General features: G+C 39.3%; 1 protein-coding gene across 2 annotated transcripts; it reads right to left on the bottom strand.

Moving 5' to 3' along the window:
• Positions 1–3,921: 3,921 nt before the first annotated feature.
• si:dkey-45d16.4 (scaffold attachment factor B1) lies at positions 3,922–10,994 on the bottom strand. Of its 2 annotated transcripts, none has more exons than XM_046047721.1 (7): positions 10,918–10,994; positions 10,028–10,150; positions 9,564–9,705; positions 8,629–8,737; positions 6,256–6,346; positions 5,617–5,805; positions 3,922–5,157 (listed from the first exon to the last, which is right to left on the bottom strand). In XM_046047721.1, exons 1-7 carry the CDS (start codon positions 10,952–10,954, stop codon positions 5,030–5,032), a joined length of 819 nt encoding a protein of 272 aa, XP_045903677.1. In that variant the 5' UTR covers positions 10,955–10,994; the 3' UTR covers positions 3,922–5,029. The 2 variants fall into 2 exon arrangements, with proteins under 2 accessions (XP_045903677.1, XP_045903678.1); XM_046047722.1 differs by having other exon boundaries at positions 5,617–5,802.
• Positions 10,995–11,482: the final 488 nt, after the last annotated feature.

The following is an 11,482-nucleotide window of genomic DNA, read 5'->3' as shown; positions in this document are numbered from 1 at the left end:
CACTTCAAGGGAGTCGCTGTTGCAGGACCTGTCTCGTAGCTGGAGAAACAGCAGCAGCATCAATAAAAGTGCTTCATGACACAGTCGCATATGACTGTAATACCTTACTTATCACATCTAGTGCAAGTATGATCACCGACAGACAATATAGAAAACGTAAGCAAAGAGTGTGTAACATTGTCACTGTTTCTGTACCACAGTCCATTATAAACCACATCATGGATAAAGTTTACAAAGCCATCGTCAGGTGAGGATCAAGGGTGCTCTACAAAATATTCAATATACAAATATACAAATCAGTACCGACAGCCATAATTTGAGCTTGTGGTAACCTTTGTATGCACCGTAAAAGCAATACAAACTATTACGTTGTTTCTAAAGCAAATTCTGACAATAAGCATAATTAGTCACTTGATAGGCACACAGTGTTGTTATCGTAATGCTGTTAGCAGTAAAAATAAATGTTTTCCAAAAGGGTAGTAAACATGTAGCTTGCTAATCTGAGCCACCATGCTCCATGCAATGTTACAGTTTTATAGCTAACGTAGACTAACCATGTTCCGTACACAACGATATTCCGTACAGATGACCTTTTCCTGCCGATCGCTGAATAAATACTTCCAGGTTATACATAAACTATATATGTGTGTAATCATAATTTCCCCCTCTTTTATTCCCGACCAAAAAAGAGACCCCCCCCTCGCCGCTTGTTTCAGTGTGATTTCAGTAAGTTTGCTAGATGCACCCACTGCGCTTGAAAATGGAGGGTGCGCAAGCTACAGTCCAAAAAGCAGCTTGGGTGGGGAGACTACTACAGTAGCGAAAATGTACATTTAGTCTGAATTAATGATTCGCACAGTACTACAGTCTTTATGAAATGATTATTATGTTATGACAAATCCTTAAATATATTACATTTTGTTGAATAAATTCTTTGAAATAGGATTTTTTAAACGTCAATTCCGGGCAATGACCGCTTGGCGCCACTCTCACACTGTGACAGGCAGCACGTCTGTCAACACAGACGCTATTTGCATGTCATCCTGTGTGCAGTGATGATGTTTATATTTATATAGGATTAAGATAAGGTTAAAAAAAAATTAACAAATGCACATTTTTTGCCCTTATTCTTGTTCTTCAGAAAGATATGGTAATGTTGTTCACTAACATTTTACATGGTTCATGCTTAACTCACGTGCCTTCTAGCTTATTAAAGCAGTAATTAACTTGTGTTTTAAACAAATTAAATGTCCTGACCTTTATTATTAATTTAAATAACTTCTTCTCTGTTAAAATAAATTAATAACTCACATATGGTACATGTAATAACGTCCATTTTCGCCATTGAAATCAAGTTATTCGGTCTGTACGGAACACCGTTGATAGCCTGTACGGAACACCGTTAACCCTAATGAATTTCCGTACACATGCGGAGGAGGTACTTTTCCCCACTTATCTCAAATACTATTGGTTCAAAAGACATCAATCAAAGAATAAACTGTCTAATAGGTATTTCCCCAGGGAATGAGCATACAAACATGCTTGTCAGGCTCTCAACAACAGCGTGGTGGTCAGTGGAGTGCAGTGAAGTGAGCAAAGTGTACAGAACATGGTTAGTCTACGTTAATTGTAATCTTATTGTCTCACAAACACAAAAGACACATTTCTGTCCACTAAACGAAGCCAAAGCGCTGGAGAACAACCTTCGAAATAACAATCCAACTAACGTTACATATTTCTTCTAACAGGGTAGTAAAAGTTTAGCTGGCTAATATGAGCGTCACTTCTCACGGTGTCTATGGCTAGCTTCAGTTTTCAGTTTTCATTTGCACAGCAGAAAACAGGCAACTTCGGCGTCGCTTTGAAGACATTTTTCCCTCATTAGACCATTCCATCTGGGAAAAGCCACACCGATGTTTACCCGTGATTTCTGCCTGCGTCGCTCCCATATTAGTCTGGCTTCATCATACTTTCGCTTCTTCAAAGCAGATTCACCCTCCGTCAGTTCTTGTGCTAAATAAAAGCTGTGGTCCTCCATTTGTCCAAAATTCCACTTCTAATAAAGGAGAGCTTCTACTACTACCTAGTAGTTAAAAACGTACAACTTCTTCTTCTGCTTTTGCTGCTCCTGCTACTACTTCTTCTTCTGCTGCTGCTTCTTTTTCTGCTGCTTCTCTTTCAAGGTAGTGACGAAACGCGCACTCTGTAGCGATATTTGTTCGTTGTTCGCATTTCTGTCAATAGATCGTCAGAAATATTACACACTGAACCTTTAACTAGTAACTATAGGCTATTTATGTCAGTTGTTGCAGTTAAACTGCCATCCTTTTAATTAACACCTAAAACACTGCTGAGGGTGCAACTGTGTGTACACTTTGTGACAGTTAGCCATGGTTTTCGTTCACTTTCGGCGTCATGCACCACCACGCACCTGGAACGCTTTGATGTGGGAATTCGGAAATTTCAACTGGGAAATATCCCAGTTCCGACTGGTCTCGAACGCAGCATAACTCCTTCAAAACTTTCTACCAATCATAACACTCTTCCAGGGACAGCATATGGACACTGAAGATAGTATCAGTCATCGGCTGCTCGACCTGACTTAGTGGGCGGGCCACAACACGTTGATTGACAGTTAAGGAAGAGGAAGGAAAAAGCAATACACAATAGGTCTCTAAGGGAAAAGCAATGACAACAGGTCTCCTTGGGGAAAGGCAAAAGCAAATGTATGTATTTATTCTTTTATTCATTCATTCTTTCTTTGATATATTTCTGCATTTATTTATTCTTCTATTCATTCTTTCTTTCTTTGATATATTTCTGCATTTATTTATTTATTCTTTTATTCATTCTTTCTTTCCTTGATATATTTCCCCATTTATTTATCTATTCTTTTATTCATTCATTCTTTCTTTGATATATTTCCCCATTTATTTATTTATTCTTTCATTTAATTCTGACACTTTGGATTTTCCATATATTATTTGTGCATTTGTTAATGAATATTACCGTAATACATGGGCAGAATATTAAGATAGAGATCACTTTAGTTACTTTATGTGTTTCTAGTAGTTTAAACAAGCATCTTATTTTTTAACCTGCACATACAGACTGGGGACATATTCAATGAAAACAAAACTGAATAAAAGAGTGGAGAAACATAAAATGCAGATGCTTTCTTTAACCAGGGCTCACTGAATGGTTTGGTGAGTATGGAAATAATGTGAATGAAATGCTACGGCCTTTACAGTCACCAGATCTCAACCCAGATTCACACCTATAGATTTTGGACCAACGTGTAAGACAATGCTCTCCACCACCACCTGCTTAACACCAAATGATAAAATTAAACGTTCATCTTCAAATCTATTTAGTGATGTCAGTGACTGTTTTGTTATGTCTGACTATGCAAAAGTGAGATTCCCTGATTTAATAAAGGTTGTATATATAAATGAGGAAGTTTCTTGTTATCTCCAACAAAGTTCTACAGAGTTTGTTTTGTATAAAAAATCTGAATCTACAAAGTTGTCTCTACAGCTTTCACATGAATGTAGTGGAGGGAAAAGTACAATATTTGCATATAAGTAGCACCAAATGGAAACACTCAAGTATAGTGTAAATAAAAAATGTCCTTTCCACTGCTGGTCTCCTAGCAAAGAGACACAGCTTCAAAACAGTGTCCTGCTCAAGTCAGATTTAAGATTCAGGGGATTAATAGGGACATAAGCATTAGGGTCAAATCCAATTTCATAGTTATTATAAAAATAATGACTCAATAAATTAGTAATCATACCATAGCCCTATATGTGGCATAAACTTCCTTATTTCTAAACCAGTTGGAAGATGACTACAGTCATGTGCAGTCACACTGTCGTCTTTTTAGGTTAAACAAAATTTCTTAAATTTTTTAATTTCTCAAAACTTTTTATTTTATACAAAGTAGGTTATTTTGTGGGTATTTAAAGAAAAAACATTTTTTTTTATGAACAATATACACAAGTTTACAGTAGCATGTAATAAAAGCCAGATCATTTAATAAATCATGAGAATAAAAAGAAACACCCTATGTTGAGATGCATTTGACTAATAACTATATAGCAAAAGGAATGTAGCAGTGCTAAAATGTGACATTAACACATAATGTAATTTCAGTTCAAAAATAGCTCCATTGTTTCTGTATAATCTATGGAATAGGGACACACACTTAATGGCTTGTATAGTTTGCTCTACAAAAGTGCTTACCAGTCGATGTGCAGTGGATTCACAGTCAGTAAAATATAGTTTTACTTATATTTTAATCAAAAGGACTTCAAATTGAAAAAGTAGTGTGTGAATAAAACATGTGTTAAGTCATAATGTATTAATGCTACAGGATTTTTAAAAAGCCTGAACTTTTAATGTTAAATACTTAAAAATACAGCTTTTTAGTTGTTCCTCAACCTTCATCCTGGGAGCACAAAGAACGGTGTCTCTTACACTGTGAACAGGACACATTAAAACATGTCTTTGTTACATAAGGAAATGCATTTATCCACATTTGTGCAACAGACCATCCTTGCACATGGTGAACCTGTCTGCCAGGTTTGGCTCAGTGGATCACCACACCTATAAAACCACAGCATACCTTTTTCACATTCTAGTAATTGCAGTGCTTTTAAATCCTAATGCAACCTGTGCGATGAAAAATAAAAAGCAGGGCGTCTATTGAAATCTAAATGGATCTGCTTTGTGCAGCTGGTTTCGGCAAATATTGCACCTTTTAAACATTGTCATTAGTTTTATGTCTCTTCTGGTACATTGTGCACCAGACAAGACAAAGACAGCTGCAAATCCTGCATTACTGCCCTCCATTTTAAATCTCAGTTCACTGTTCATCTCTTCAGTCAGATTTTGTTTGGTTATTTTACCATGTCAGTGACCTGCATCAACCATTGATCTTTTCACTTCCTGTTTCCTTAGTTTCCTTTCCCATTTTAGAGGAGTATGTTTTTTTCCCATTTTCCAGCCTTTGACCTTTTTTGCGTCAGCGTCAGCCTTTCAGCACCTTCTCTTTAAGTAGGTCCAAGATGACCTGCCTCTCCTGGCTCTCCAGCTCAAATCTCCGTTCCCTCTCTTTTCTTTCAGCTCCCAGACGTTCCCTCTCCAAAGTGATCTTACCTGGGAGTAACAAAAAAAAGGCAAATGAAATCTGGAATTCAGTGCCCTTTGAGGATGATGACAGCATAACAGTCTGCATATACTCCTTTATTTTGATCAGTTTTATGAAAGATTTTATCCATTTTAACTGGCATTACAGTAACAATTGCACGTCAACGCTGATATGTGTTCATTCTTGAAGAGTAAATGTTCCTATTTCCTTTTCTTACTTTAATTTAGCCTGGGTCCAGACTTCTGAATCGCTGCCCACATCCCAGATTTTTATGCACATGGAAATTCAGAATGATTATCAGGCTAATTTTTTAAAAAAATTGTCTAGGATGAAAATAAATAAGGTTTTTAGAGCCTAATGGTTTACTAATGGTTCCATCTTTAAAAATAATCCCCATTTTAGTTTTTAATTAATGTTCTGATAACTTCATCTAAAACAACTAACATCACCCCTCCTAAAAACCTCACTCCTTTGAATCTCCAGCTCCTCCCTGCGCAGGGCAAGCTCCTCCTCCCGCAGCCGTTGCTCCGCCTCTGAGCGTTTCTCCAGGAAGCTGAGGATCTCAGAGTAAGTCTGGCAGCAGCACTGGCAAGGCCGCTTGGCCATAGGTGCTGCTGAAACATCTGCCATTTCCTCACGGTCTTCTTCTGGTTCTGCTGGAATTATGTAAAATGTACTTCTGAATGGTATTTCGGAAGGGAACAGTCAGCTACAGAGCAACACCCATGGGGATGGCAAAGATTAATTGCTGAAGGGCACATACACATGCGTCCGAACTTGGAATTGAGGGATGGGTTGACGGATTTCACTTATGCTCCACGAAAGTCTGTATTTTGAGTGGGAAACACTCCCCTGTAGACTTGAAAAGGCAGGTGCTGCGAATCCAAACTGACCACAACCTCTGTTCTCCATAAAAGCAAAAGAAAATGCAAGCTACATTTCAAGACCACAGCAGGTGTATGTTTCACCCAGATTTTGGATGGTGTATTACTTAAATTAGATTTTTTTAGCTGATTGGCTAATTTATTCTTATTGATTTCTTCTTATCATCCTATACTTCAAGTATCACATTATAAGATGTGTAGTTCTTTAAAAGTATATTTTACCTGCAGTGGGTGTTTGTGTGATAGTGATGTTGGGTTTGTCCTGCTCTGGTAGAGTTAGTTCTTCCATGGCTCGCTTTCTCAGTTCATCATCCTTGGAAAGATGAGGACAAGGTTAAATATCACTTGAACAACAATAAGAAAAGAAAACGAGAATTAAGCAACAGCAACATTTAGTAACAGATTTGGGATCCAAGTTTACTTGTGGCTGAATGCTACCAAGAGGAAGAAAAGGGAAGTCGCCAAGTATTTACAGAAAACATAAAATATCTGCTGACTTAGCCTCAGTTCTAATGAAGTGTTACAGCAGATAAACTATAACTAACAGAGATGGAAAAAAGTGGTTCATCGACTGCATGGACAGGTTTGATGAGATAATGGGCACCCTTGCCCTAATAATAAAAAGTGTGGAATGAGTTTAAACTTTCAAGATCAAAAATCAAATGTGTAAAGCCAGATAAACACATATTGTATGATATATCTAATCCCAGACAATTTAGTCTGGTTCCCAACCAAGGGCTGGAGCCCACCAGGGGGCCACTAAATGTATACAGTGAGGGAAAATTTTTTTGATCCCCTGCTGATGTTTGCCCACTGACAAAGACATGATCAGTCTATAATTTTAATGGTACGTTCATTTGAACAGTGACAGACAGAATAACTGGGAAAAAATTCAGTAAAACGCATGTCAAAAATTTTATAAATTGATTTGCATTTTAATGAGTGAAAAAAGTATTTGACCCCTGTGACAAACATGACTTGTGGCAATATCATTGTTGGCAATCACAGGTCAGACTTTTTTTGTAGCTGGCCAACAGGTTTGCACACATCTCAGGAGGTATGTTGTCCCACTTCTCTTTGCAGATCTTCTCCAAGTCATTAAGGTTTCGAGGCTGATGTTTGGGAACTCAAACCTTCAGCTCCCTCCACAGATTTTCTATGGGATTAAGGTCTGGAGACTGGCTAGGCCACTCCAGGACCTTAATGTGCTTCTTCTTGAGCCACTCCTTTGTTGCCTTGGCCATGTGTTTTGGGTCACTGTCATGCTGGAATACCCATCCACGACCCATTTTCAATGCCCTGGCTGAGGTAAGGAGGTTCTCCCCCCAAGATTTGACGGTACATGGCCCCGTCCATCGTCCCTTTGATGTGGTGAAATTGTCCTGTCCCCTTAGCAGAAGAAAGACACCCCCAAAGCATAATGTTTCCACCTCCATGTTTGACAGTGGGTATGGTGTTTTTTGGGTCATAGGCAGCATTCCTCCTTCTCCAAACACGGCGAGTTGAGGTGATGCCAAAGAGCTCGATTTTGGTCTCATCTGACCACAACACTTTCACCCAGTTCTCTGAATCATTGAGATGATCATTGGCAAACTTTAGACGGCCTGTACATGTGCTTTTTTGAGCAGGGGTACCTTGCTCCACGGCGTAGTGTGTTACCAAGTGTTTCCTTGGTGACTATGGTCCCAGCTGCCTTGAGATAATTGACAAGATCCTCCAGTGTAGTTCTGGTTCTGATTCCTCACCGTTCTCGTGATCATTGCAACTCTACGAGGTGAGATCTTGCTTGAAGCCCCAGACCGATGGAGATTGACAGTTCTTTTCTATTTCTTCCATTTGCAAATAATCATACCAACTGTTGTCACTTTCTCACCAAGCTGCTTGGCGATGGCCTTGTAGCCTATTCCAGCCTTGTGTAGGCCTACAATCTTGTCCCTGACATCCATGGGCAGCTTTTTGGTCTTGGACATGGTGGAGAGTTTGGAATCTGATTGATTGATTGCTTCTGTGGACAGGTGTCTTTTATAGTGGTAACAAACGTGATTAGGAGCACTCCCTTTAAGAGTGTGCTCCTAATCTCAGCTTGTTACTTGTATAAAAGACACCTAGGGGGCAGAAATCTTGCGACTTTTCTCTGAACAAGCTTTTTTCAAGTGAAAATGACAGATACTTTTGCTTCTTCTGGCCGTTAATAATTATTCAGATGAAACAATCTGAGAGGTTCACACTTTATTTTAAAGGGTCATAAGCGTAAAAGTTTTGGAGCCACTGGACTATACAACAAACTGTGGTTTTAATATTCATCCCATGTTGTGTAAAACTGTTAAGCTCAGTTGTGAGAATTCACACACTTTAATTTAATCTTTGGCCAAGAACAATTTCTTTAACATAGAAGTCCTGCTGTTGACAAAATAAAGAAATTGCAGCCTGAAGCTGTGTGATGGAATCTGTAACTTATTCGGCCAATCTGACTTTCTAAACCAGCTCACGTGCACAAGAACACCCTCTTCAAAAATACATTTCCTTCCCTGGTGGTGTCACATAAGTTTACCTGATCTTTTCTGCTAACACGACACCACTTACTCTCACACCCACCTGGTACTTTGTGCTTTCCCCGCTGGCCAGGAGCCCCTTCTCAGCCTCCAGCTCCAAAACCTCATGGAGCAGATCCTCCTTTTCAGCGTACAACCTCTCTGTTCCAAACCTGAATATACCAAAAGCACACACACAAACATTAAACTTCTTTTTGGTAAGGCCGAGCACATATCTCCACCACACATTTGGGTGGTTTGCAGATGACTCTGTGATTTTCAGCCTGCAGGACCATAAGGTGGGCCATGGACCAGTCAATTTCATCAAATGGTGAGATGACTCATACTTGCAACTCAGTGTCTCTAACACAAAAGAGATGCTTATCGACTTTAGCCGATAACCTTCTGTTATTGCACAGACTTTTATCAATGACAGAGCAGTAGAGACAGTAAGCCAATATACAGTAGGTGCCTTAGCATGGTTAACAAAAATAGGCTGGGAAAGTTTGTTAAACTTTGCAAAAATACCACTGGCACTAACTTGAATGATGTTGGCCATGTTTATCAAGTTAGAGCCACTCAGAGGGTGAAGGCCATTCTGGTGGACCCTCAACACCCTCTTCTTGCAGAGGAACATTTCCCTAGGAGGGCCAAATCAAACAGATATCTGAAATAATTTGTTCTGTCAGCTGCTGGGTTTTTAAACAAACTGTAGGCATAGTTATATACTCTAATACAGGACTGATGGACACACAGTGCTCTATATCTCATGGTAACTTTACTGTATGTTGAAAACATCTATTGTATGTTATGTATGTCTTCTATTTATTTACTTATGATGTGTATTGACTACTGTTTGCAAACCAAATTGCCCCTCAGGGACAATAAAGGTTGTCAAATCAAAACAAATCAAAATCCAACTGTACTATTTCCTCAGGAAACAGTACAGTTTGCTTTTTAACATCTCCTGAAATGTGGGTCATATGTGACTGAACCAACCTGCGCAGACTGGGGAAGTCTTGTTTCTTGTAGTAGTCTAGCAGCAGCATGGTCCTCTCTCTACACCTCCTGGCATCCACCTCAAAGTTTTCATCTTGGAGCGCTGCAGTAATGATCTCCCCCACACGAGCCCAGATCCGTCCTGATAAAGATGGATGAGGCCATTTGTTTGTATCCAATCAGCTCATGAGTACACAGGCATGTCCATGTTCACAGGACGTATGCACAGGGATGTCTTTACAACGGTTACACTTAATAGTAAATTGTAAGGTTGATATTCATTGTTAATCTTGTTTTAGATGGATGAAAAATGTTCCTCTATTAAACAATATTGTAGCTTCGTTAAAAAAAATTTTACGTGACAACACATTGTCTACATTTTACACGCAGGAACTGCAGCTCTCTACATCTAAACATTATTAGAGTGTTTTAAGGAGGATTAGTCCTTTAATAACAGGGCTGACCTGGTTCTTTGGAGGCAAAGGGGTTCTGGGCGATGACCTCCCGCAGAAGGATGATGTCATGTCGTGCTGAAAAACGCACCTGACGCTTCCGTGGTGTTGTGGAAGGGCCAGCGAGGGAAAAACCTGAAAGTGTGAGTAGAATAGAACTGATGCAGCCTATAAACATGCTGAAATGCAGTGAGGCGAGAGGATGAATTTGTAAACCATCATACCACACAGATGATCTCCTTCAAAATTGTTCTGACCTTCTTCACATGGAAACAAATAAATTATATAAATATATATTAGCCTACATGATCAAAATTATTATTGTTATTATTATTATTACAACAAGTCCAACTTTGGCATATGTAAGAGCTGAAAATTGGAAACCCAGTGTTTAAAAACATTAATACAATTATTTGACCAAACCCATTGTACTTCCTAACATGAGTGTACCAGTGGTATTAAACAATGATAGATTTATATAGCTATTCAACAATTGTAGCCTATTTTATTCCGTGGATTATTTTACAATCACAGTCGACTGCTGTAATTACATGTTTTTTTCATGCAACTACTATGATGGAGAATCAATTGGGTCTGCGTTGGTGCAGAGAGGTAAGTGGGGACAGCAGCTTTGTCACAGTACACAAGTGCAAGCAGCCGGTAGCCCACAGCTACAAGAATTCAGACACAAAAACCAGGCAAATAGTCTGTAATGCACTGAAAGTCCTACAGAGGATACAGCACGTTCAATGCCAAACCATGCGTCAGAGGAGGAGGAGGAGGAGGAGGAGGAGGAGGAGGAGCATATGTGCACGACTCGAGAGCACCAAAATCCCATTCAGGATATGTTAATATAAGTGGTTGAAAGGCGTGATAGACGTGCAGGTGGTAATGTATCTCACCGTTGTTGATCGGCACTTCCACCACTACCCGTTCCATGTTTCTGCTTGGCGCATCCGGGAACCGGCTGACGCGCGCTGTACACGTCCACTCACCAGTACAGGTCCCCTACTGACGTGTAACTGAACTTGGCGGAGAATCAGAATCTGGCAAAACGGAGGTCCCGCTCTTCACTTGTAGTTGCACTTACTCTGTGTGACCGCAAGATGGAGGCAAAGTACTGCTGACGGGAATGGAGACCTGTTCGTGTTTAGCTTTCTGAGTAAAATGGTGTTATTTCTACAGCGAATAATATTTCTCCCGCAGCCACCGTGATATAGTTAATACAGGTAGCCTAATACAGTTCTGTGCTTTTTGTCAGCAATGCAGATTGTCATTACAGTAGGTTTTTGTATTTTTTGTAAATAGTTGTAACCTATGTTTTGTATTGTAGCATAAATGTAAAGTTTGCAAAGTTTGTAGTTAATAGGCAACACAAAGCACACAAAACTGCCAGATATGCATGGATATTTAAATATTGATAAATAATAATGAAGACAGAGAACTTTTGATGCCAGGTGTCACATT

Source organism: Micropterus dolomieu, linkage group LG04 (genome assembly GCF_021292245.1).
Source record: "Micropterus dolomieu isolate WLL.071019.BEF.003 ecotype Adirondacks linkage group LG04, ASM2129224v1, whole genome shotgun sequence".
NCBI lineage: Eukaryota > Metazoa > Chordata > Actinopteri > Centrarchiformes > Centrarchidae > Micropterus > Micropterus dolomieu.
Note: the sequence above shows the minus strand (reverse complement) of the source record. Positions and strands in the feature narration are given on the sequence as shown.

What these genes read in the sequence shown, in the direction of transcription:
- si:dkey-45d16.4 (XM_046047721.1), bottom strand. Translation starts at nt 10,954, where the DNA reads ATGGAACGGGTAGTGGTGGAAGTGCCGATCAACAACG. An exon ending in CTTTGCCTCCAAAGAACCAG is followed by an intron (nt 9,706 to 10,027) that starts GTCAGCCCTGTT and finishes CATCTTTATCAG; the next exon opens with GACGGATCTGGGCTCGTGTG. An exon ending in GGAGCTGGAGATTCAAAGGA is followed by an intron (nt 5,158 to 5,616) that starts GTGAGGTTTTTA and finishes TGTTACTCCCAG; the next exon opens with GTAAGATCACTTTGGAGAGG.